The sequence below is a fragment of the Mytilus californianus genome, unplaced genomic scaffold (assembly GCF_021869535.1).
Source record: "Mytilus californianus isolate M0D057914Y unplaced genomic scaffold, xbMytCali1.0.p SCAF_1, whole genome shotgun sequence".
Taxonomy (NCBI): Eukaryota; Metazoa; Mollusca; class Bivalvia; order Mytilida; family Mytilidae; genus Mytilus; species Mytilus californianus.
Genome location: NW_026262581.1, coordinates 33,765,503 through 33,790,143, shown reverse-complemented (window position 1 = coordinate 33,790,143; position 24,641 = coordinate 33,765,503). Strand labels below are relative to the sequence as shown.

The window sequence follows — 24,641 nt, the reverse complement described above, 5'->3', positions numbered from 1 at the left end:
GTGGAAAATGTAAACACCCGAGGCATTCCGAGGAGAATGGCGGCATCTTTCAAAGGGAACACAAAAAGCCAAAAACTTGCAAAATCGTTTAAAGACAGACTAGATGTATGAACTTACATTGTTTTTTATTTGAGCCCTCATTGTAGAAAACTGTTCTGTGTCAAGATAGAGTGGAAATGAATGTATTATTTCTGTAAATGACATTCTTCCAAATTATTCACTTGTCCCAACTTGTTTGAATGTGAAAATTTCAATCACTTTTTTCTAAAGTATTCCCACGTTTCTAGAAAACGTTAGTCTTAATCGCCATGATATTTACAGTCAATAAAAAACGGTCTTGTCAAGTCAAATGTGTATATTGTTATGAGTATAAGTAGCTGCAGAACTGTAGCTCATAGCCATAGGTCCTTATGATATTTTTTAGGACCTATGAGCTACGGTTCCTCAGCTAGAGTATAAGCAACTGGGAACTAACATTCATTCAGGGGTAATGAGTATACAAGTCTGGTGTAACACAACTCAACCCGTCTACAAAAAAAAGAGAAATCTGTGTCTGAAGTCAAGAGAAGTCAGACCATCTTAAATGCTGACACAGTATAAAGGGAGATTTTCTATTCCTATTTTGACAATTAAAAAGATAAAATGAGTGTTTACGACGAAAGAGACAACTAAGGACCGTCTAGACTACATGTATGAATAGAAGTCGAACTATCTTTATAGTCAATTCAAGATCACAAGACACAACAAAATGTACTTAAACGGACGGTCCATAAATATGAACATACTTCTTCAGTAGTTGACTGACTGTTATGTCCTTTGTGGCATACTGACGATCCAAGTTGACTAACTGACATATACTTAAGGTTAAAACATAGATAATGCCCCTGCTTGCATATATACATATAACGTTATAAAGAGGCATAACTCGTTGAGAACTTTAAAAGTGATGCCACCCAAATTTCAACTTGATCTGTGTTTTGTGGTAATAACCATTATGTATAAGTTTCATAACATTTGGTTGAGGCAAACTAAAGTTAGAGAACAGAAACCAATTTTGGGGAGTACAGACAGACAAGGGTAAAACTTAATGCCCCCTCCGGTAATGGCGGGAGCACAAAAATAATAAATATCAAATTCAACAAATGAATAAAACATTTTCAACCTTGATCTTTTTTGCTAAAATAAAGTTTAATATTAGATTGATAAAGATTGGTAGAAATTATATACATCTACAAAACAGCAATAAGAGTGAATAAATATACTTTATTTCTTCAATTCATTGTTAAAATATATACAAGCTGTTTTTGCCTTGTTCAATACCTCGGAGTCCATGGAGTCAGGACAATACTTATTTATATTCCATATTTTGATTTTGTTTTGGCAAATAAGTGAGCATATAATGTCATTTGACAATTCTGACCTATGTTGATCAGGTTGAATTTATTTTAGCAATGAGAAAATACTTTCACTATCTACCTGCATTACTATTTGCGGAACAACACATGCCAGGGCTAACTTAGACAAATTGTGATGTCTAGGTTGTTTTGAAAATAAATAACTCTTTATATCACACATTTCCCCCCAAAAAATTCTAACATCTGTTTCCCCTTCAGTCCTTTTTGGGAGTTCAGCTGCTGATGCCAGGTAGCAATCTAGAAATTCCTCTGTATGTTTGTATTGCATAGGTTCATCTGAAGCTAGTATCTTTGGAAATCTTGATACTTGAAGATTCATTGCTGAGTGAACTTGGTTGTAAAAATTGAAAATCTATCATCCAGTCTGCTTGAAATTTGCAGTTAAGTTTCTTCTTTTTTACACTGCCGCTTGGTCCAGACAAAGATCTCTTTCTTATTGGAGTTGACATGGCAGAAATTATTTAAGATAACTTATGAATCGAACATTGAAACTATTCACCAAAGTTTTCATATGATTGCCCATTGTTGTATTATTTCTATTGACTGTAATGAAAAACCTTAACATTACAAACGGGGGTCATTCCAGGGTAAAGTATCTGAATGCCGGAGATTCCATATTCCCCTCCGTGAGATTTCCAGAATTTTGTCGTTTTTGCGGGAGACTCCCGCTCAAAACAAGAGGGTTGGCAAGTATGTCTTTGTCTGTGTTGTCATTATAGATGGTGTGAGTTAAAGTTATACATGTACACGGTCCGAGTTGACTCTTTCCAAGTTGTCTCTGGACCATGTTGTCCGATATTCTTCAAGTCATGTTTGTTTACTTGAAGATGTAAATGATATTTTCTTGTATAAAGAAGTTGGTAAGATTTTAATTTTTCTTTTAAAAAGTAAAATCACAAAATTACTGAACTCTGAGGAAAATTCAAAAAGGAAAGTCCCTAATCAAATGGCAAAATCCAAAGCTCAAACACATCAAACGAATGGATAACAACTGTCATATTCCTGACTTGGTACAGGCATTTTCTTATGTAGAAAATGGTGGATTAAACCTGGTTTTAAAGCTAGCTAAACCTCTCACTTGTATGACAGTCACATCAAATTCCATTATATTGACAACGATGTGTGAACAAAACACACAGACACAATAGGTAAAAATTTCACAAATAGGGGTACAACAGCAACACGAACCCCACCAAAAACTCGGGGTGATCTCAGGTTTAAAGGTTTGAATAACTTCTCTTATTCTTTTCTAAAATTTACTTGTACATATAACTAATTTTTTTTTTACATCTCCTTAAATTTCAGGTTGTGGCACGTCAAAACATGCCTTAAAAATACTTTTCTGGTTTGCTCATGATTTATTAACTAGAGTTTAACCTTAAATCTCAAGAACTAAGCAAAGAAATCCACCGCTCACAGATGTTGGTGGTCTCATGTTAGCGTGCTTGCCTCAAGTGAAGGAGGTTGTGGGTTCAATCCTCTGGAGAGTTAAACCAAAGACTTGAAAATTAGTATTTGCTTCATCTCCACTTAACATGTAGCATTTACGACAGCAACACTGAAAATGACTGACAGGAAGAAAGATCAGAAAAACAAGATCTACTAAAATATCAATATGACCTAAACCAACGATGATTATTTATCATGTTTATAGGAGTTTTTGTCCTAAAATTACTTTTTTTTTTCTATTATTTTCGTTTTTTGACAGGTGAGAGATTCAGACTCTTGGGAGTCTCTTGTTCTTTTTTCTTTTACTTTAATACATGTAGTGTTATGTTGTGATGTTACACTATTGTTTCAGATAAGGGTGAAGGTTTGGTACCATTAAAACGTTTAAACCCGCTGCAATTGTTTGCACCTGTTCTCAGTCAGGAATCTGATGTTCAGTAGTTGTCGTTTGTTGATGTGGTTCATAAGTGTATCTCGTTTCTCGTTTTTTATATAGATTAGATCGTTGGTTTTCCCATTTGAATGGTTTTACACTAGTAATTTTTGGGGCCCTTTATAGCTTGCTGTTCAGTGTGAGCCAAGGCTCCGTGTTGAAGACCGTACTTTGACCTATAATGGTTTACTTTTATTAATTTTGACTTGGATGGATAGTTGTCTCATTGGCACTCATACCACATCTTCTTATATCTATATATTATGTACAGTGCTAGATATTTAGTTGGTAATTCATAACATGTGAGAAAAATATAATTGTGTAACTTTAAATGACAGTTTAATTAAGACCTAGAAATAAGGTAAGACAACTGAAATGATATCCTCAAATATGAAATAAAATTGGATTTGTACAATATAACAAAAAATTGGATAAAATGGATACACATGGCAAGATATATCATTGTAATAATGAAACATTAAAGCACTGGGAGTGAACTAACACTTCTGTATTAAAAACTCATCATAACTTACAATTTGGTATGCCAGACGTACATGACGTACTATTCATTTATGTAAGTTTCATTTGTGATGTTCCAGGCAAAACAGTTGGATGGCCAGATCAAATACGAAGTTCAAGAGCATTAAAAAACTAAAATTTCAAAAAGTTGTTCTAAAAACTGCTCAGACAAATTACCCCTGGTGGTAGAAAAACCTTTGTGTTTCAAATAATTCAACATTTTATAATCAGTAAATTTTAAGTCTCGCAACCATGACCACCTGTATCTATCAGTTTCAAAGAGAGAAGTCACTTGAACTTCTTCCTATGAGTATGACACTGAAATAGTGTGAGCCTGGATAACCTTGGGAAGAACATCAAAGAATTTTTTTGTTTTCTGATATTTTTTAATCATGTTATAACATAAATCCAATAATTACCAAAATTAGCTTGATAAATTCTTTGTTTTTCTTTTTATCATGTTTATGGTAAAGTTTTGTTTTGCAACAATTTATTTGAGCTTGGAATTTTTTTTCAGCAAACTTGCATGGATTAATGGTATGCTTCTTCAGGAGATTTAGGTCACAGCAGCTATTTAAAGATTGAAATTTAGACTAAACCATTCCTTAATATATATATGAGTGGAAGTCTACAAGCATATGACATGAAGAATATAATGACAGTTTGCTGCAAAATTTGATAATATTAACAGAAGAAGAAACCAAGGACATGACACCAAAAAATCTCTCTTTTTTAACTACAATTCCATGAAGACGAAGTCTCTTTATATGTCCAGACACATCTGTAATTTTTAAAATTTCTCCTTTCAGAAAATTGGATGTCCTTACACAGAAGGTGTTGATGATTCTTGGATAACTGAGCTCATCTTCAAACCAGGGGAACCCAGGATTAGATTATTACAATGGTTATTTTCTAAGTAAGAGTTCAAATATTTTTTATTGTTTTCTTGAAACTTTAGAAATTAAAAGATAAGGGTTTTGTAGACCCATATTGCATGTTTTGATTAAAATTGCGTGTTTTAAGTATTTATTGACCATGTTGACCTTTTTAGACCACTGATTGAGATTTTGAGATTTAAAAAAAAAAACATGCTAGTTAAACTTAACTCCACTGTATGTACAAAATGTACATCTGTGCCTATCCCAAGCATGCCAAGTCCTTAGTTAACCTCTTTTCTAGACAGGGCAGTTTAGAGTTTTTGGAAAATGACGCTATCAGCGGCATGTTTCCGATACCATTGACCAGAACTAACGGAAGTTGATTATGCCTCCGCCTACCGCACTCGGTTTCATATTTACTATTTTACATACTAACTGGAATCTGCTTGTATTACGCTACACTCGAACAAAGTCTTTGTTTAAGTGTTGTAGTCGGACGGGAACCAGTTTACATACGTTATTTTATTTACCAAAAAGATACCTTGACCTGTCCAAGGATTTGTATAGTGATTTCTCACTATAGAAATCCTTGACCTGTCCATATGATTTTTGATATTTAATGGTATTTGGAGCTATCCCTTTGTTATATTTTTCATATTTATTCGAGCTTTCACTTTTATGCACATGTCTTACAATCGTAAACAATCGGTATGTATACATGATAAATAGATCCGTTTTGTTGTGGTGTTGGACTTTTTACCCTCCAATGATCAGCAATCGCTAGACAAAATAGTTCTCCTGAATAATGTCAGCCTTTCATGCCATTTCAACTTTACAATCATTAAAAAAGTAATAATCGGAATCATTTTGATATCCATTGGATAGAAACTGGTCTTTATCCAGATTTACGAAGATTTTAATAATCGGAAATTAGTAATACGGTTATACCCACGCGGTGCGTATGAATCTTTGTTTACAAAGTTATAGCAGCAGAGTCTGTAACTGTATCATTATTAATTAACTACACTGTTATTGTACTTAATATGATGAAAACTGCATATGCAATATAAGATGTCAACTCGGCCAATACAGATTTTTTTTCCGTATTGGCCGAGTTCTGATCTGGCCAAAACAGGATTTCGGAACGTCTCAAGTTTTTAGATCGTAAGTCACGATAAACTCAAACTGAAAGTAAACAGTTGTTTGTACTACGCAGTTTTTATTTACTCACCATAAACAAGCTGAAACGTTCAGTATGGCATATATTTTAGGTTAAAGACGGTCCCATTCGTTTGAAAAGCATTTTGAAAGTAGACGATGGAATTATTTCAGGTTTTAGGGAACGAGTAAATTATCACAAAGTTCATTTCTTGACGACCTCATAATTTCATCATGTCGATGGTACAAATCGATTTTTACTGTTCACTTTCGCTTCTCATGTTTTGTAAACGGTCTTTTATTTTTAAACCCGAAACAGGCATATGCATTCTGTAATTGCGCAAATCTTCGTTCTTTGGTCAATTGGTTTATGGATAGTTGTATCAATTTCAACTCTTACATTATTTTTTTTTAAATTTAAATTTGCATTACACATGCAATGGCAGTACCTTTCCAATTACTATTTATGTGTTGTGTCTAAATTAAAGTTGTAACACTTTATAGTGACTGGAAAGGGTAGAAAAATTCATCAGATGAGAAAAGGCTGAAGATACATGGAAACGGCACCAAATCATTAGATATTGCATCTTATAAAAAGAAACTGAGATTTGGATAGTTCCACTTCAAGGTAAAAATGTTTATCTCTTGTGAAATGAAATACAAAAATATTGTAACACTGTAGTTTAATAATTAATAAAGATACTATTACATGTATTTCTGTATTGGCCTTATTGTTGGTCCTCGGCCAGCAGTATAGGCCTTCGGCTTCGCCTCAGACCAATACACCAAGACATGGACCAATAACAAGGACAATACAGAAATCCTTACGCAATAATATTTTAGAATGACAGTATGGTTCAATAGCGGGAATCAGCCCCTCAACTACTTTTTACATAAATATTAACTTCTAGCTTCAACTCTTTGTTCGTCTTGTCTGGAGATCTTGTTGTAGTTCCAGTTAGGCAAGCATTTTAGAGACGTATCCCGTCCATCCTCTCTTGACTTGTAATTTCTGATGATAGATTTTGCCGCTTGACGTATCCTTTCAAGCTTGTTTTTTTTATTACCGTGTAGGAGTCCCATACTATGGCTCCATATTAAATTGTAAGATCCATTCCTAAAGGTCTAGATCATTGTTCTAATCTGACACAAATTTCAATAACTGGAATGCTACCCAAGTTAAATATATGGTGACCTACTAGAACAGCATTATCACTATTGAAATTGTGTTTAATACCACGATTGTTCAATGTCATTAACTTAAATAGAGTCAGACATTTGACCTGAAAGGTGGTGTGGGAGTGCAAAATCAAAAACTAACTGACTATGATATATGGTTAAAGAATGAATATCAATTACATGGGTCAACATGGTCAAGGGCAGAGTTGTTATAAAATAACAATATGGCAGAGAAGTGGTTTCAAGTTTCATATAAAGCGACCTGACTGACATGAAATAAAAAATCAAAGGAGTTTCCCTTTTTGTCTAATCTTCAAGGTGAAATAAAACTAGTAAAACAATATTATACTATTGTCTAAATCTACAGAAATATAATTTGCTTCAAGTAACAGAAATAAATAGGTCACTATAGTAACTTATTTAATGAGTATGTGGGGTATAAGAGCTTGATAACAACAGGCTCTTCATAATCATTTGGTTTGAAAAGGATGCTAGTAGTCTATATTCTTGATTTAGAAAAATGTAATTGCAAGACAAAAATCACATTACTTAGAATACTTTAGATCATTCAGGTAGTCTTTATTTATATGTACAAAAGAACAGCCAGTAGTCATTGGATATTGTAGATCATTCAAATAGTCTTGACCTATTTATTAGTACAAAAGAACAGCCAGTAGTCATTGGATATTGTAGATCATTGTGGTAGTCTTGACCTATTTATTTATAGAAAAAAACAGCCAGTAGTCATTGGATACTGTAGATCATTCAGGTAGTCTTGACCTATACATTTGTACTAAAAAAACAGCCAGTTGTCATCTTCACATAACACACACATATACGAATATCAATTATATGCTTACGAGACATGTTGGAATGTTAAACTAATTACTGTATGTGAAAATCAAGACTTGCATAAAAAATATCACAATAGTAGAGACAGTGGTGTCATTTTTCCTCAGAGCTTTCAGCTCTTTGATTCATATATGTTATGGCACTTATTTATTGTCATGATTGTTGGAAGACCAAAATGAATGATTATCTTCATTATGTTCATTTTCCTTTTGAATACAATTGAGATATAAAACAACTTGACATCTAATTCTATTTTTCTATTTTGTAAACTTTTACGTTTTTCGAATATGAAACAATAATGCTAAAGTATTTCAAATTGCTATGTATATATTTGTATACCTAAATGTATGTAATGATACACATGTCACTATAATAAGTGATTACTGGGGGTTTATCGATAATCAGCCAAGGGATGGTGGTAATCCTATCATTCATTCAGAAAAACTGGAAAGCTGTAAGAATACTCTTCTCTGATTACACTATTTGGTAAAAAATAAAAAAAGTTTAAAGTTAAATCATTTTAATTTATTTGCCAAATGAACATTAAAAAGCTATCTGTTTAAGTAAAAAAACAAACTGAAAGATGGTTTAAAATTGAAGGTGTAATAATAAATAGAAAAAACAGTCAAATACTCCAGACTTTGCATAGACACAAAAAATATATGACTGATATATTTTTGTATTTATGCAAGTCGAAATTTGATGATTATATTCATTGAAAATATTAGAAATCATTTGTCCCTTCATAATCATCTATTCATCTGAAGCAGCTTTAACCAAAACAGACTTGTTCCAGTCTGAAGACTAAAAATGACTCCTTCAGGTCGATTCTTATAATAAGGGGACATAATCCCTACTGAAAAATAAATAATCTATGTGAATTGTCAGCTGTACAAAAATTGACTTGCAGAATTCATTTAATGTTTAAATTGAGATTTGTCGAATATCGACTTGATTAAGTCGAATTAGTATTCATGAAAAAAGAGAGATAACTCTTGTTTTTTACTTATTTTGACTTGTAGAAGTCAAAAAATGTTTCGACTTGTACATATCTGAGCTCTGACTGACTTTCTTACTTACTATAAAAAATGTTAATATAAATTTATACAAATTTACTCAAATTTCAATTTAATGATAATTCCAGAATTATTGATTTCCTTTTACTAAAAAAAAACAATTTCTATTTTGCCTTATAGATTTGACAGCCAGTTAAATGACCTATTAGATCCTCAGTATGCCTCTGTGGAGTCCAAAATGGATAGTCGAATGCAAAGTAAGTACAAATTTAATACTTGTAAATAACAAAGCTGTTTACAGTAACCTGTTTAAGTAAGTATGATTAAAGTCATATGATCCATCAAATTTAAGAAAAAAGATGAATACGTTTTATCATGTTTATATGAGAAAGGCAAAAGATACCAAAGGGAAATTCAAACTTATAAGTCGAAAAATAAACTGATAACGCCATTGCAAAAAGCAAAAAAGACCAAATGACAAACAACAGTATAAAAAAAATGAAGTTTTACTATAAAAGAAGCATACATAGACAACTTTTTTAAAAAGAATATCCTTGATTTTATACATAAATTTTTTAAAAAAGATTATCTTGATTTTATCTTAATATTCAGAAATGTATAACTATCATGACTATTGAATAATTGTCATCCTGTACTCTAAATCATTGTCAGCTTTTGTATATATGTAGTGACCTTAACCATGACACCTTGTTAGTAATTTGGCAATCGCACAGCGCAAGTGTGAAGGGAAAAGATGACAGAAGAAAAATTGATACAAAATTTTCATATACTTAATCATCAAACAACTGTTATGACAAGATTTCATTAACTAATAGGAATGCATGCAACATTAAAAAAAACCCAAATAAATATTGATTTCCACCATACTTTTACAAGTGCTCCAAGATTCTGTGTTGATTTTTTATCAAGGTCAGTTACGATCGGTAAATATTGGCACCAAAGCTTAGTAGTTAATTAGCAGGTAAAGTCTTAGACCAATAATCACAGAAAGGAAATTTATATGTTATGGATTCGTAGAGGTGAAAAAAAGTGCACAGAGGACTTAGTTTAGAATATATGCATCCATTGGTTTAATAATTTCCATATCCTAATAATCTCCAGAAACTTTTTTTTTATAGCCTTGTTGATAGTTTTGTCCTATTTTAATGACTTGTCATGCTTGTTGATGCACTGCATGATTATGTTGCTATAAATATAAACAATGTGGGAGTGACTGTGCATAATTTTTTTTTTTTCATTTTAGGACTTCTGTTTGTGGGATCTACCCTTGGACTCTGTAGATATGATGATGTTGATCTTATAAGGGTAAGTTTGTTTTTTTGTCAATGTAACTTTCAATAAAACATGTGAAAGGAACATGTTGATAAAATTCACACAGCTTGCCTCAAGAAAATCAATTCCATCTGGTAAAAGAAGAAAAGAAAGAGAAAGATTTGACTCAAGATATAGCGATTATTTACAGTATCAGACCTGAAAAGATGGGCTCAAACTGTCAGTTTAAAAAGCTGAATTTTAATTTTGACAATTAATTTGTAAAACTGCATCAGTTCAAAGCTAGACCAAATTCCTAGAAATGTTTTCTTAAGTGCTGTATATTTCTCAAAAGATTACATGAAATTTCTATTAAATGATCAAATTGAATCATTTTTGCCAAACTTTTAATGTCTGAATTTTCAGGGAGTCACAACAGGATCCAAACAAGCCGCTTTTATGGATAATTTAATTGACCTTGTATGCATAATGGATACCGCTGAAGACCCACAGAATAAGGCATTAAGGAGTCCAGGTGTTGTCAGGTTAATAAATGAACTAGTTAGGGCTATTCCATTAAAATGTATGTGGGAGGGTAGGAAGGGACTTTCAAAATATCCCAGAACCAAGAACCATTTTTTAGATAATTTTGCATAATGGTAATAGACGCATACCTGCCAACTTTCACAATTTAGGCGTGTACTACACGATTTTGACCCTTTGTCACGATTGCACGATCTTGATCGTGAAAAAACCTCTAAAACACGATTTTGTGAAAATCTACACGAAAAATATGATTGTATTCCCGATTTTGACCTGTTCCCAAGGGAAGACAATCGTGATCAGCCAATCAAATTCTGTGTTTCTCATGATCAAATTAATAAGCCAATCAAAAATGTTTTCTCTTAAGATATTTCTAACATGCTAGATTTTGAACTTGTGTTGTATTCCTCTGTGTGTTAGTCAGAATTGTAAAATCGTGAACATGGAAGGTTAATTTTCATCTGCAAGGAAGTTCTTAAACAGCTTAAGAATAAAAGCATGGCTGATTGACAAAATTCAATGATGCAGTACTACCATAAAGATAATAAATAGTAGTTTATTCACTAATTTATTGACATTACACTTGCTGAAACATATGTCATTTTTGTATTCAATTAAATTACCAAATGGGGCAAATCATTTTAGGTACAATGTACTATACATTTTGTACTTCATTTTTTTACAAGGACCAAACAAACAGGTTTGGAACAAACCCCCAAATGAGGGGTATATCCCTTAAATGACTGTTGTATAAAAGAAAAAAGAAAACTTAAGATTTTTTAACTCAAATTTTTAAAATTGAGAAAATTCATTAAAGTCTTTTCTAAATGAGGGGTCCAATTATTTTTAATTATAAAGAAGATAAAAATCCAGGAACATTACAAAATTCTTGGACATGTTTTGACCATATATTACCAGATAGATGTATAATTCTTTAGGAAAAGTTTCTTCAAATATTATAGATATGTGCTCATTTGTACTTAAAATTGGTTTTTAATGTCCTTACATTGAGGGGTTACCCCTTATTTGGGGTATTGTTCCCAACCTGATAAAAGTCCTTCTTTATGCATAATTTTAAATTTTAAACATCAACAATCATTTAATATCCTAACACAAGAAAATAAATCCTGGTCTTCTAGCTACAGATTCATCTTTTCTACTGATATATTAATAATAACTAGAATCATGCTAATAAACTTAAGAAAAGGGCTTGTAAGCTCATCATACAAATATGACACTTTTTCTAGACCACAAAACAGCACGCGCAAAATATGTCGCAAAGAATTGTTGTCGTGCACTAAAACCCCCATGAGGACTTTCAAAAGTTGGCTGGTATGTAGACGCATACTGAAAAAAGACCCATGACCCACATTCAATAATTAAACTTCCCTTCCTACCCTCTCACATACATTTTAATGGAATAGCCCTTATTATGAAATTAAACTAGGATGTAACATTAATAAAATCTAGGACATAACATTAATAAAAACTAGGACATAACATTAATAAAAACTAGGATGTAATATATATAAAAACGAGGATGTTACATAAATAAAAACTACAATTGAGCTTACTCCTACATGCTGCATGCTTGTATACTGTACTTGAATCAACAAGATGTTAGTTTGTTTAATAATGCATGAACTGTTGATGCTGTAATGCATGCATAAAACAAGATGACAGCAAACTGACATTGTTAACAAAACAGAATTGATCAAAACCATGTTAATCTATATCACTTTATTATACATTTAATAACTAATTTTCTGTAATTAACTGATAACTCATATTATTCCATATTGGCATTATTTTAGTAGGTTTCTTTATATGAATTGGATTTTAAATTAAAAAGCTTATTCACCTGGAGAAAAGTTATATTCACCGCAATAAACGGCACACGCTTTTACATGTAACGTTATGGTAAAATGTTTGATGTACAATTGGTTTTGGTAAATATTTGTCAATAAATACATTGTTTTCTCTCAGAATATGGAATAAAACAATTACTGTCTTTTGGTTCGGTAAATATGTGGTTTAATTGACTTTTGAAAAACTGATATTCACTTCGGCCATCGGCCTCAGTGAATATCAGTCTTCCAAAAGTCAATAGAACCGCATATTTACCTCATCAAAAGACAGTAATTGTATGATATTTCATTTTTTTTCTTAAAAGCTATCCAAATAGTTGCTAGATGTTAAAATAAATAATGTAAGAGTGAAACCCTAAGATTCTTGTGACTTACATTAGATTCTCAAGAGCTTGAAAATGTTTTGTTTCAACACTTAAAAGGTATCATGAAATACATTTCATAATTTTTTTTATTATGACTACAAGTTATCATGATCAGTTATAAGAAAATTGGTTATTATATGAAATTAATAGTTATTGTTGTAAGGCACACATTTTTTTTATTTTTGTTGTTGTCTAAATGCAAAAGCGTTAGAACTGATTAATAAGCTCTACTATATCAATTATTCAAAGTTCAGTTACAATTAGGTTATGACATGTATGACATACTATGAAAGCAAGATATTAACCTTTGATCTCTCTATTTGTCAAAAATATAGCATGTATAGTGAAAACAAATTTATGAGGTTGCTAGAAAATGCCTCAAATTAGATTTTATTAATCATTGGAAAAGCATAAGAGATTCCATGTCTCATAGTAAGCACAGCAAATTAAAAACCTATTTTGATTTCAATCTCCACTTGAAATTTGAAAATTTTGTTTATATCAAAAGTCAACAAAAACGATTCCCATTGTTTAGATTTAGACACAGAAACCATAGTCTCAGAATTAAGAGAGGTTGTTATGAAAGAATTATTGATAGTCGAGGAAAATTGGTTGTATTACCTTGTCACAAAAAAATATGCAAGTTTTGCTCACTCAACACCTTTGAAGATGAAGCTATTTTTTTATTTACATTCCCTCTCTATGATAATATTTGAGAACCATATCTTGATAACATTTTTCACAAGTTTTATAACTTTTGAGAAAATTGCAAATGATGACATGCAATTTATATCTGAATTCAGTGATTATCTTAATTCTTTATTTGAAACAAGAAGGGCAAATGATCTGAGAACAAATATTCTTTCTTGTAAAAACATTTTTTTTTATTAACAATAAGTTTATGAATACTGTACATGTAAATTCAGAAATTATTAATTTTAATAATGTTAATAATGCGACTGAATAAGTATAGCAATAACAAGAACTTGCATTCTTATATCTGATACATATAACTGTATTAATTAATCTTGCATTTAGTCCATTCTAAAAAATTCCCAATAATAAATGCATGTAATAATTTCTGAATTTACAGTAATGTGGACCAGGAGTTATCCTCCTTTGTACATATAAATAAGAAGATGATGAGACATCTCTCCATCCAAGTCACAATGTGTAAAAAGTAAACAATTATGTGTATACTATATGGACTGACTCTCCTTTTATTATTAAACAATTATTGTTTGTTAGGGATCATAGATTTATTCTTACGAGGAAGCTCCGAGCATGCTCGGAGGATGCTCGGAGCTTTTTAAGTAGGCTCTTCTCAGAAGTTTATGTGACAATAATTATCATGATCCATTAAGATGTCAATCAAATCTACAACACTTCTATGATAAGGAAAGTAGAGCATTATAGAGGAAGCTCCATTAACACCTGTGTAAACATCTGGTCTATTCAAATACATTTTGCATGAAATTTTATAAAACTATAAAATAGATTAGAAATACTTCAACAGTGCTGTGTAATGCTTGGAAAGAAATTTCAAGTCTCCACAAAAAGTAAAAGTCATTTAAATATTTTCTTATTATATTTAATAATCATTCCTTTTTTTATAATGAAAAAATTCTCAAATTTTATAACTAGATGATATGATTTAGAGATAGTTTATATTATATAACATGCTACATAAAAATTATCAAGACACAAACAACAGTCAGGTGGTGATACTAAACAACTAATTTTTTTTAGTCACTTTTATAAGTATTTTTTGTTTTTAAAAATTATTTAATAACTCAATAGTTATTTTAAATGTCAAATAAAGCATGGACTAAATGTAGTTTTTAAGAATTTTTATATCATTTCATTAAATAAAATTAAGTATTTATCCAATTTGAGATGAGTATAGAGAGGTTACTTTAAAAAATAATGACAAAAATATTACCGGTACTTTAATAAATTATTTTATACAACTTCAAAAAACTTAGTACTTACAATTATTTAAGGAATATATGTAATTGCTTTTGATGAAGATTCAAATTATAAATAACTTCAAGTCTTAATTAAAGGTTCCATATCTAGTTATAACTGTCTATTTCTAAGATTTTAAGGGGAAATGATATTTTAATAGCCCCAAGAGACCAATCTTTGACCAAGAAGTGTGGCATCAGAAAAGCAATTAGTGCTTGTTGAGGATTTAAATAGTTTTATCAGTATATTTCATGGGGAAAAAAAACAGATGTCTGTGAAAATTTGTTAAAGCTAGTAAAACCTGTATGAATGGACACCTATACAAATAATTTTAACAGAAGTTACTTATTCATGATATAGAAGTAATATTTGAAACAGCCTCGTTTTCAACATAACTTGTATAGGTTATTTTGAAAATTACTTGTTTAAATAATGCCCCTAACAAAACAATGGTAATATGTTTTTTTTAAATAGCAAACTAAGTTCTTTTATAGAAAATTATGGCTACTTTAAGAAAAGTTATAATTCATTAGTGGAAGCCTGGTTTGAGGGGGTAATACCACCATTGTTTTCCCTCTAGTACGTCTCTCTTTACTTGGCATTTTTTTTTAATTGTGCAGATTTAGCTTTGTTTTAAATAAAGAAATACTTGGCATGAGTATAATTATTTTCCCCCTATAAGTCTTTGTTTAATTGTCATGATTGTTATATTTCAAAAAAAATGTGCAGAATTTTATCTATGTTTTAAATAAAGAAATACTTGACATAAATAAAGTTTTATCCTGTCCTGTACTACAGTGAAAATATAGCATAACTTTTTAATGCATATAAGAAAGTAAACATCACCAGAAGTTAACCAATCAAATTCTCTCCCCCTTTTTTCCCTGTAGAATATAGTATATTTTTATTGCTTTGAAACACCCAAGATACATGTTTACGACTCAAAAAAACTTTTCTGCAATGAAATGGAGGGTTAATTCCAAACAACTGTCAAATTAAATGGAATATAAAAAAAGATCAACCCTTTTTCACATGAAACTCAATGTACTATGTTTTGGTAGTATATTTTATATAAATCAATAACCATAGTTTGTGTCTTTGATGACTTTTATATTTCATTTTATATAGTATAAATTTAAAATATATTTATATTTTAAATATAAAATTTGAGTGTTTTTTAGTATCATGTGTATTGAAAAAGAATGATAATTATTAAGAAAATGTTTTAAAATCATTTTTTTCTGTGAAAACTTGATACCAAGCATTGTATAGTAATATTGAAGAATTTCTCATCTATTTTATAGTTTTGTAAAATTAATGCAAGATTTGTTTGAATATACCAGATGTTTACACAGGTGTTAATGGAGCTTCCTCTATAATGCTCTACTTTCCTTATTATAAAAGTGCTATAGATTTGATTGACATCTTAATGGATTATGATAATTATTGTCACATAAACTGCTGAGAAGAGCCTACTTAAAAAGCTCCGAGCATCCTCCAAGCATGCTCGGAGCTTCCTCGTAAGAATAAATCTATGATCCCTTATATGTATTAATAATCATAATTATATTGTATTATCGGTATATGTAGCTTGATTGATACGCTTGTAATGAGCCCTATGATTAGGAAAAAAATATATTAGTATTAGTACAGAAAAAAAAACTCTAATACACACTTAAATATATTTTTGTGATTAAGCACTTTAAAAGTCCAGAACATTTTTCTATATGGTCTATTTAAAATATTCAATACAAAATTATTTTTACCTATGTACATACCCTATTTTTTTTTCTAAAAGACAGGAATCAAATATATATGTATATATTTTGGCCTAAAGATAGTACAATGCATTGATTTGAAAATTGTACACTATTTATGTGAAGAATATTATCTGTTTTCAGTGATGAGATGAGTTTATATGAACAGTTTACAAGTGACTGTAACTATATGGATACACTAATGAACCAAGAGAAAATAGGAGCCATTTTCAATTCAAGATTGACTCTCTTACCAGCAGATCTACAGAGACAAGTAGAGGCAGCATGGGCTGATCAAGGACATACAAGAGAAAAGTATTCATTTTCTAAAAAAAATATTTTGAATTGCTGTTGTTTAAATATTGAAAGGAACGATTTTACATATTACTTTCAGTCTGACAGGAAGAGGGTTGAGATATTGTAAATTAAATTTTCTCATCATATTATTTTCTCAGGTTTTGTTTTGGAACCTTTTCACAAGTTGCTATGAATATGTACCAGAGCTCATGTGGGTTTTGTTTTTCGCCTATGAGTGGGCGAAATGCAAACACAATTTCCAACTTGTCCATCCTGCTCTTCCTATTAAGTTGGCATGCAGTTTTATCAAAACATTTACAAGTACCGGTACAATCTTTTGATATAGTCATATGAGAATTTACGTTGAATGTTTTTTTTTTAATTAATATTAGATATAAGCTGGAGTATACATGGATGGATTGTCAAATTTTTAGTGTGACTTTGTAAATGATAAAAGAATGACTATTTCTCGGACTTTCCTATTTTTTCAAAATAAAATGAATTTCAAAATAATAAAAATCTCCTTATTTCTATATACATGTTTATAATCATAGAATGAAGGTTTCTTCTGCAGGTTTAACATGCTAGATAGAACCTGTTAAATTTATAATTTCTTTTCTTTCCTAATTGTATAAGAAAGATATTAAGCAGATGTCTTTACATGAGTCAATATCCTAAGATTTGACTTTCAGATGAAGAACAGCAATAAAAGCGCTCTTCCTTTCTTGCTTTGGTATTGACAAGTGCTTGTTAGGATTGTTTGTAATGAATAAATACATTTTCACTGAACTAGTACACAATTTTATTTAGGGGCCAGCTGAGGACCACCTCCGGGTGCAGGATTTTCTCGCTGCGTTGAAGACCCATCGGTGGCCTTCGGCTGTTGCCTGCTATTTGGTCGGGTTGTTGTTTCTTTGACATATTCCCCATTTCCATTCTCAATTTTACTATTTATAAACTATGAAAAGCAACGACAAACAAACAAACTTGAATAATTTATTAAATAAGACAAACAATTAAACAATGTGTTTTTATCATATATGTTTTGTACACTACATCAGTTCAGAACAGAAATTCCATGGAATTGATATATTTTTAAATGTATGTGGATTCCCTTGAGTCACAAACCATGATTTTGAAAACCAACATTGCTAAAAAAACATATGCAATTTCGGAAGGCTCATATTAAACAAAGACTGCACTTCTGATGCCTGTCTTTGGACAAGCAGGAATAGTTTTAAACTGTGGGTTAAGAAGGTTTAAGAGCTGTACAAAAATTGATTAATTTCAAACATGCATTTGCATTTTGTTTACAATTTTGTGTGACGATAAAAGTAATGAAATCATGAATTTTTATTTTAGTCCTCCAAAAGTAAATGTACAAAATCTGATAGATTCAGCAGAAAATTTAGCTAAAGATATACAGAGACAAAAGGAAATTTTAGAGGAACTTCAAAAGAAAGTGAGTCAAGAAATTTGGAATTGCTTACCCATATATAAATATGTATACTTTATAGTTTGTTATTACTTTAGATTTATGATTACTTTCATATGGAATCTACATTTCCAAGGATATTAAGCAAATGATAATCAATCTCTAGTTTCAAGGGAAATAACCGCTGGGAGGATGCAAATTAAAACTATCAATATCCTATGTTTACCAGGTTTTTGTCTCCCCTGTAATGAAAGATGTGTAAAATAAGACTCATGTAATTTCCTGTGATGGGGTTAGCTTATAATTGTAAATACTTTATTATCTCACATGATTAAAATATGTGGAGTATGTATGTCATTGAAACAGCAGCCCAACAACAAAAGTAATCCAAAAAATAATTAGAGGGCAAAATTCATTTCAAAGTTGGGTGGTATACGGTATTTTTTATGTTAAAAATCAAAATATTTGTATGTCTGGTTTGCTTTTTTTGATAAGAATTTCTTTACAATCTTTTCACAATCAGTTGTTGTAAACACTCAGTCAAAAATATGCAACATAATTTATCAAAACAATGCAATAATCATCATTATTATAAGATTGCAAATGGCTAACTTCCAGGTATAAAAATGTTGGATGAAATTTGAATTGTGAAAAAATTATCAAAATATTGAACATTCAGAAAACTTTTCCCAAGGGGATAATCTTTAAGCTTAAAAACTATTTATCAATAAACTCACTGTTTAAATTTTTTTTTTTACAGTATGAATATGAAGAAGAGGAAATTTCTGAAAAGGAGCGAGTAAAGAAGACCTTACAGCTTGTGTTAACTGAACTGACACATCTTGTTACCAATTTCTCATATTTATATGAAAATGAAATGTGTCTTTGGTGTAATAAATCTCCACCTTTTCTATCAGATCTTGGTACAGCTTTCAAAAGAGTACACAATCTACTTCAACAATTTGTTGCAGTAAGTACATACTATATAATTGTGTTTGTATGTTGACAGTTGGTGTGGTTTATTAGAAAGTCCTATATTTTTGGTAATTTCCTGTTATCCTTGTTATGTTTTTTATAGGGGGCCTCGGTGGCCGAGTGGTCTAAGTAGTTACTACTGTAATCACTAGCCAGTCAACGCTGAGGTTGTGAGTTCGAACCCAGCTCGTGCGGGTGCACTAGACTTCAATCTTAATTGACTAGGATTGTCAGTTTTCCTATCGAAGGTCTGTGGTTTTCTCCAGGCACTCCGGCTTCCTCCACCAATAAAAACTGGCCGCCACTAAATAGCCCAAAAGCAGTGCTTAAAAGTGGCGTTAAAACACCAAAAAATCAAATCAAATCAATGTTTTTTATAGTTTCAAGGAGTGTTTTGGTTTGATTTATTAAAAATCATGAAAATGTTTTGTGACAGCTATTGAAGAGAAAGAATACACTTGTTACCGAAAAGCAAAATTTGATGAATTATCTTTTTCAAAGCTTCAGATACTCATGATACATACCATACTTGTAAACTATTATTAAAATGCAACGATTTTTGGAATATAGTTTACATTAGACCTTTTTTGCATGTAGTTGTTATTTGTTTTACTTGACATATGATTTTTATACCCCTGCTTTAAAAAAAAGGGGGGGGGGGGGGTAATACTGTTTTACCTCTGTCTGTCTGTCCGTCCTATGAATATTTTTCATCTGTCCGTCTATCCGTCTGTCCATCCGTCCGTCCCATGAATATTTTTCTTCGCATTTTTCTCAGGAACTACATCAAGGATTTCTGAAATTTGGTTTCAGGGTTTATATAAGTCAGCTATACCATGTGATATGTTTTCAGATTGAGCACTCAACAACATAGACAATAACTGTTTAGTGTCTTTAATATCAGCTGTATTTGTACGAGGCTTAGAAACAGGTGTAATGCGAGCTTCAGCAAGCTATTAGTATTACTCCTGTTTCGAGGCGAGTACAAATACAGCTGATATTTAAAGACACTAAACAGTTCTTGTCTTTATCCTGCAATTAAAATGTTGAATTTGTTTTTGAAAGAAATCGACATGACTTGAACGCGGACCGCAATGAGGTCCCCAAATTGAACTGTGACGTAAACAGTAATTTGACATAACTGTTCGCTCGCAACAGAAGCAGGATACCAGGAGACTATATACGTCTAGTATACTTATATCGCTTCGTGATATCTGTACACCTGTATTAGTATAGTAGAAAGGTCGATTGCAGGATAAAAATGCATATTTGGGCGGGGGTATCATCAGTGAGCAGTCGCTCGTAGTTTCACTTGTTTTTTGCAGTGGCAGTATTTGAAAGGATACTAGCCTTGTTTATATAAACAACAATTGTGACAGTTTTTAAATATATTATTTTTATTTCTTTCTATACATTCATTATTTTTTGTACATTGTAGATGTTGAAAGGTTTTCAGTCAATCAGACATTCCTATTCAAATCTAAGCCAGGAAGCATCAATGAAATTAAAGAGATCTGGAATGAAATCACAGAAGGATACTAGTCTTGGTAAGAATTGTGGCTTTTAAAGATACAATTATATTGGATGTTGTGAACAATTTGAAAAGAAAACAAATGTCAGCAAGCATGTTTACCTTGTAAAATTTCATGTGGTTAAATGAACCACAAATTGTCTAGTCTATTCAATTTTGATAGTAAAATGCAAATGTTGAAATTAGCATTCTCTAAGATGTATATATATGCTAAATACTTAAAGTCAATGAACCATGACAGAAGAAAGAGAGCCAAATAATTTATGAGATATAAGATATACTAATGCTAATACAACTGCATACTTAATATTATTGACTTATCATAAGATGTTCCCCTTAAACTGACCTTACCACAAACTTTGAATTTTCAACTATGCCAAAGTTTCAGTCAATAGATGATGACTGAGGGGCAGCGACAAATAATCTCCAATGCTTATACAACTGCATACCAAATATCATAGACTTACCATTAGTGGTTCCCCTTAAACTGACCTAATCATAAACTTTAGCAAAATGTTGACGCCGCCTCTGTTAACAGCATATGTATACCTAAGTCTAGCTTTTCGACTCTGGGAGACAAAAAATTAGCTGGAATTTTCTTTACGTATATATATATGCTATAAAGGAGAGAATAAATAAAACAGCAATTTTTGAATGTTTATGCACATAACAATATGCATTGATCATGTTAATATTAAACAAATAATAAGTATGCAATTGTCCACAGTGCTTAGATTGTTGACTGCTATTGAATTCAGATAGCCATTTACTCTTCAGTTCAAGTCTGTGATCTGTATCTTATATGAAGTAGTATCTAAGGTTGTTGACAGTGAGAAGTTCTAAACAAGGAATCATTTCTGTGTGATCTGTATCTCATATGAAGTGGTATCTCAGGTAGTTGACAGTGGGGTGTTCTAAACAAGGAATCATTTCTGTGTGATCCGTATCTCATATGAAGTGGTATCTCAGGTAGTTGACAGTGGGGTGTTCTAAACAAGGAATCATTTCTGTGTGATCTGTATCTCATATGAAGTGGTATCTCGGGTAGTTGACAGTGGGGTGTTCTAAACAAGGAATCATTTCTGTGTGATCTGTATCTCATATGAAGTGGTATCTCAGGTAGTTAACAGTGAGGTGTTCTAAACAAGGAATCATTTCTCAATGATGGATTAATGTTCATGCTGACCTGTATCTCATATGAAGTAGTATCTCAGGTAGTTGACAGTGAGGTGTTCTAAACAAGGAATCATTTCTCAATGATGGATTAATGTTCATTCTGATCTGTATCTCATATGAAGTAGTATCTCAGGTAGTTGACTGTGAGGTGTTCTAAATAAGGAATCGTTTCTCTGTGATCTGTATCTCATATGAAGTGGTATCTCAGGTAGTTGACAGTGGGGTGTTCTAAACAAGGAATCATTTCTGTGTGATCCGTATCTCATATGAAGTGGTATCTCAGGTAGTTGACAGTGGGGTGTTCTAAACAAGGAATCATTTCTGTGTGATCTGTATCTCATATGAAGTGGTATCTCAGGTAGTTGACAGTGGGGTGTTCTAAACAAGGAATCATTTCTGTGTGATCTGTATCTCATATGAAGTGGTATCTCAGGTAGTTAACAGTGAGGTGTTCTAAACAAGGAATCATTTCTCAATGATGGATTAATGTTCATGCTGACCTGTATCTCATATGAAGTAGTATCTCAGGTAGTTGACAGTGAGGTGTTCTAAACAAGGAATCATTTCTCAATGATGGATTAATGTTCATGCTGATCTGTATCTCATATGAAGTAGTATCTCAGGTAGTTGACTGTGAGGTGTTCTAAATAAGGAATCATTTCTCTGTGATCTGTATCTCATATGAAGTGGTATCTCAGGTAGTTGACAGTGAGGTGTTCTAAATAAGGAATCATTTCTCAATGATGGATTAATGTTCATGCTGACCTGTATCTCATATGAAGTAGTATCTCAGGTAGTTGACAGTGAGGTGTTCTAAACAAGGAATCATTTCTCAATGATGGATTAATGTTCATGCAGAGAGAAACAATAGCCTCAATTTGAATCCCCATTTGAAATCCTAAACAATACCACAATCTGCAAAAGACTAGACCAGTAAAAAGTAAATGCATGTCTCGTTCAAACTTACAAAGGACAGCTGTTAAATATTTTCTCTATCTAAATTTTATGATGAGCTTTAAAAAAATATCAATTGATTATTTAGGGGGAACTCCTTTAAAATACAAATTACTTTGCAAGAAGCAAGCTGTTACCTAAGTAATATTAATTTCACCACCTAAATTTTTTACATAGCTCTAGAGGTAAAAATTCAAAACAAATCAGCTAGACAGTAGTAATAAGAAAATGAGTTTACTATTAACATGATTAAGTCTGAATACCATTACATTCTGTTATTAGGCTTCTGGCTGATTCTTGAAGAAGCCATTACTGTACTGTACACCTTGAATTGTTACATCAAGATGATAAGCCAAAAATAAAGTTGAAAGGTTTTGACTAGGTTACACATTCAAGACATTTCTCTGTGTTGACAGTTTATATTATCTTTTACAGCATCAACAGGTCAGGCAGCTTTAGAAAGTTTCCAGGAATGTGTCAGTGTTTTGGATGAATCAATACAACGTCATGATATGGTAGATGAAAGTACAAACATTTCCTTTAGATCCTCGATTCTTAAGGTGTGACAGTAATTACATCAAATATGCATTTTATAATAATTTAACAAATTTGTACATATAAATGTCTCATAAATAATAAAAAATTTACTTCAATAATTACTGTTTGTATTTGAAGGCAAAATTTAGTTTTTACTTCTGCATGGCATGAAAGTATAATACTGAATTCAGTGCACTTAAACGGGTTTCTGGAATAAAGTTCATCAGTTTTGCCTGGGACCAAAATGTACAAGTCTCCTTGAGAGTATAATGTATAATAATCTAATCTTTAATTGAGGATGAAAGGATAGTGGTGAGTGGGAGATCCACATAGAAATACAAGGAAATAACCAAAATAAAAAATAAAATTTCATGATGCAAAAAAAAAAAAAAAAAGATAAGATCGAGACCAAACAGGAAATTACACCAACTAGATGTGACCATGCAATATGATAACTCCCACATGCAACCTTTTTAATGATTATATAATTTATAATTTCTGAGAAATTATAGGAAAGGAGATGAAAAGTTCATATGATTGATCGATTGTTGCTTTTCAAGAGGCAATTATTTCATGGAAATTCAGGACAAGAACAAATTAAAAATTTAATACAAAAGGTAGACTTGTCAGAATGAAGGTTCATTCCTTAACATATGGAAATTTGAAACCAGAATTTTTATAGAGCTTTTCTTATATTATAAGACATAAATAGACCAATTTTGAGTTCCTTTATATGAATGAGATATGAGGTCAATCAGGGTGAATGATGTCATTGAACAATCGGCTATTCCTGTGATGTAATAACATGAGCATTGTGACATCAAAAAGGAGTAGGGGCATTAAGGGCATTATTTAAATAATGTTTTTGAGCACTCTTTCAAATTTGCACAAAATGTTTGGAAATGCATAAAATCCAGAAATAATATAAACACATTTACATAATATTTTTAATGTTATGATGTCACATTTACGTAATATACATCATTTTCATGAAAATAAAGAAAACTGCAGAGTTTATGCATTTTCTGTCATTTTTTCCTTTGAGGAAACATCTTGCACAGGCA

The 24,641-nt window shown here is 31.4% G+C and overlaps 1 protein-coding gene across 1 annotated transcript; it reads left to right on the top strand.

Moving 5' to 3' along the window:
• Positions 1–2: 2 nt before the first annotated feature.
• LOC127719370 (HAUS augmin-like complex subunit 7) lies at positions 3–23,696 on the top strand. Its single transcript, XM_052225475.1, has 10 exons — positions 3–105; positions 4,626–4,732; positions 9,080–9,156; positions 10,164–10,225; positions 10,598–10,716; positions 16,817–16,987; positions 18,332–18,431; positions 19,165–19,374; positions 20,818–20,926; positions 23,476–23,696. Exons 1-10 carry the CDS (start codon positions 37–39, stop codon positions 23,604–23,606), a joined length of 1,155 nt encoding a protein of 384 aa, XP_052081435.1. The 5' UTR covers positions 3–36; the 3' UTR covers positions 23,607–23,696.
• The last annotated feature ends 945 nt before the right edge of the window (positions 23,697–24,641 follow it).

What these genes read in the sequence shown, in the direction of transcription:
- LOC127719370 (XM_052225475.1), top strand. Translation starts at nt 37, where the DNA reads ATGGCGGCATCTTTCAAAGGGAACACAAAAAGCCAAAAACTTGCAAAA. An exon ending in TTACAATGGTTATTTTCTAA is followed by an intron (nt 4,733 to 9,079) that starts GTAAGAGTTCAA and finishes TTTGCCTTATAG; the next exon opens with ATTTGACAGCCAGTTAAATG. An exon ending in TACTTCAACAATTTGTTGCA is followed by an intron (nt 19,375 to 20,817) that starts GTAAGTACATAC and finishes TGTACATTGTAG; the next exon opens with ATGTTGAAAGGTTTTCAGTC.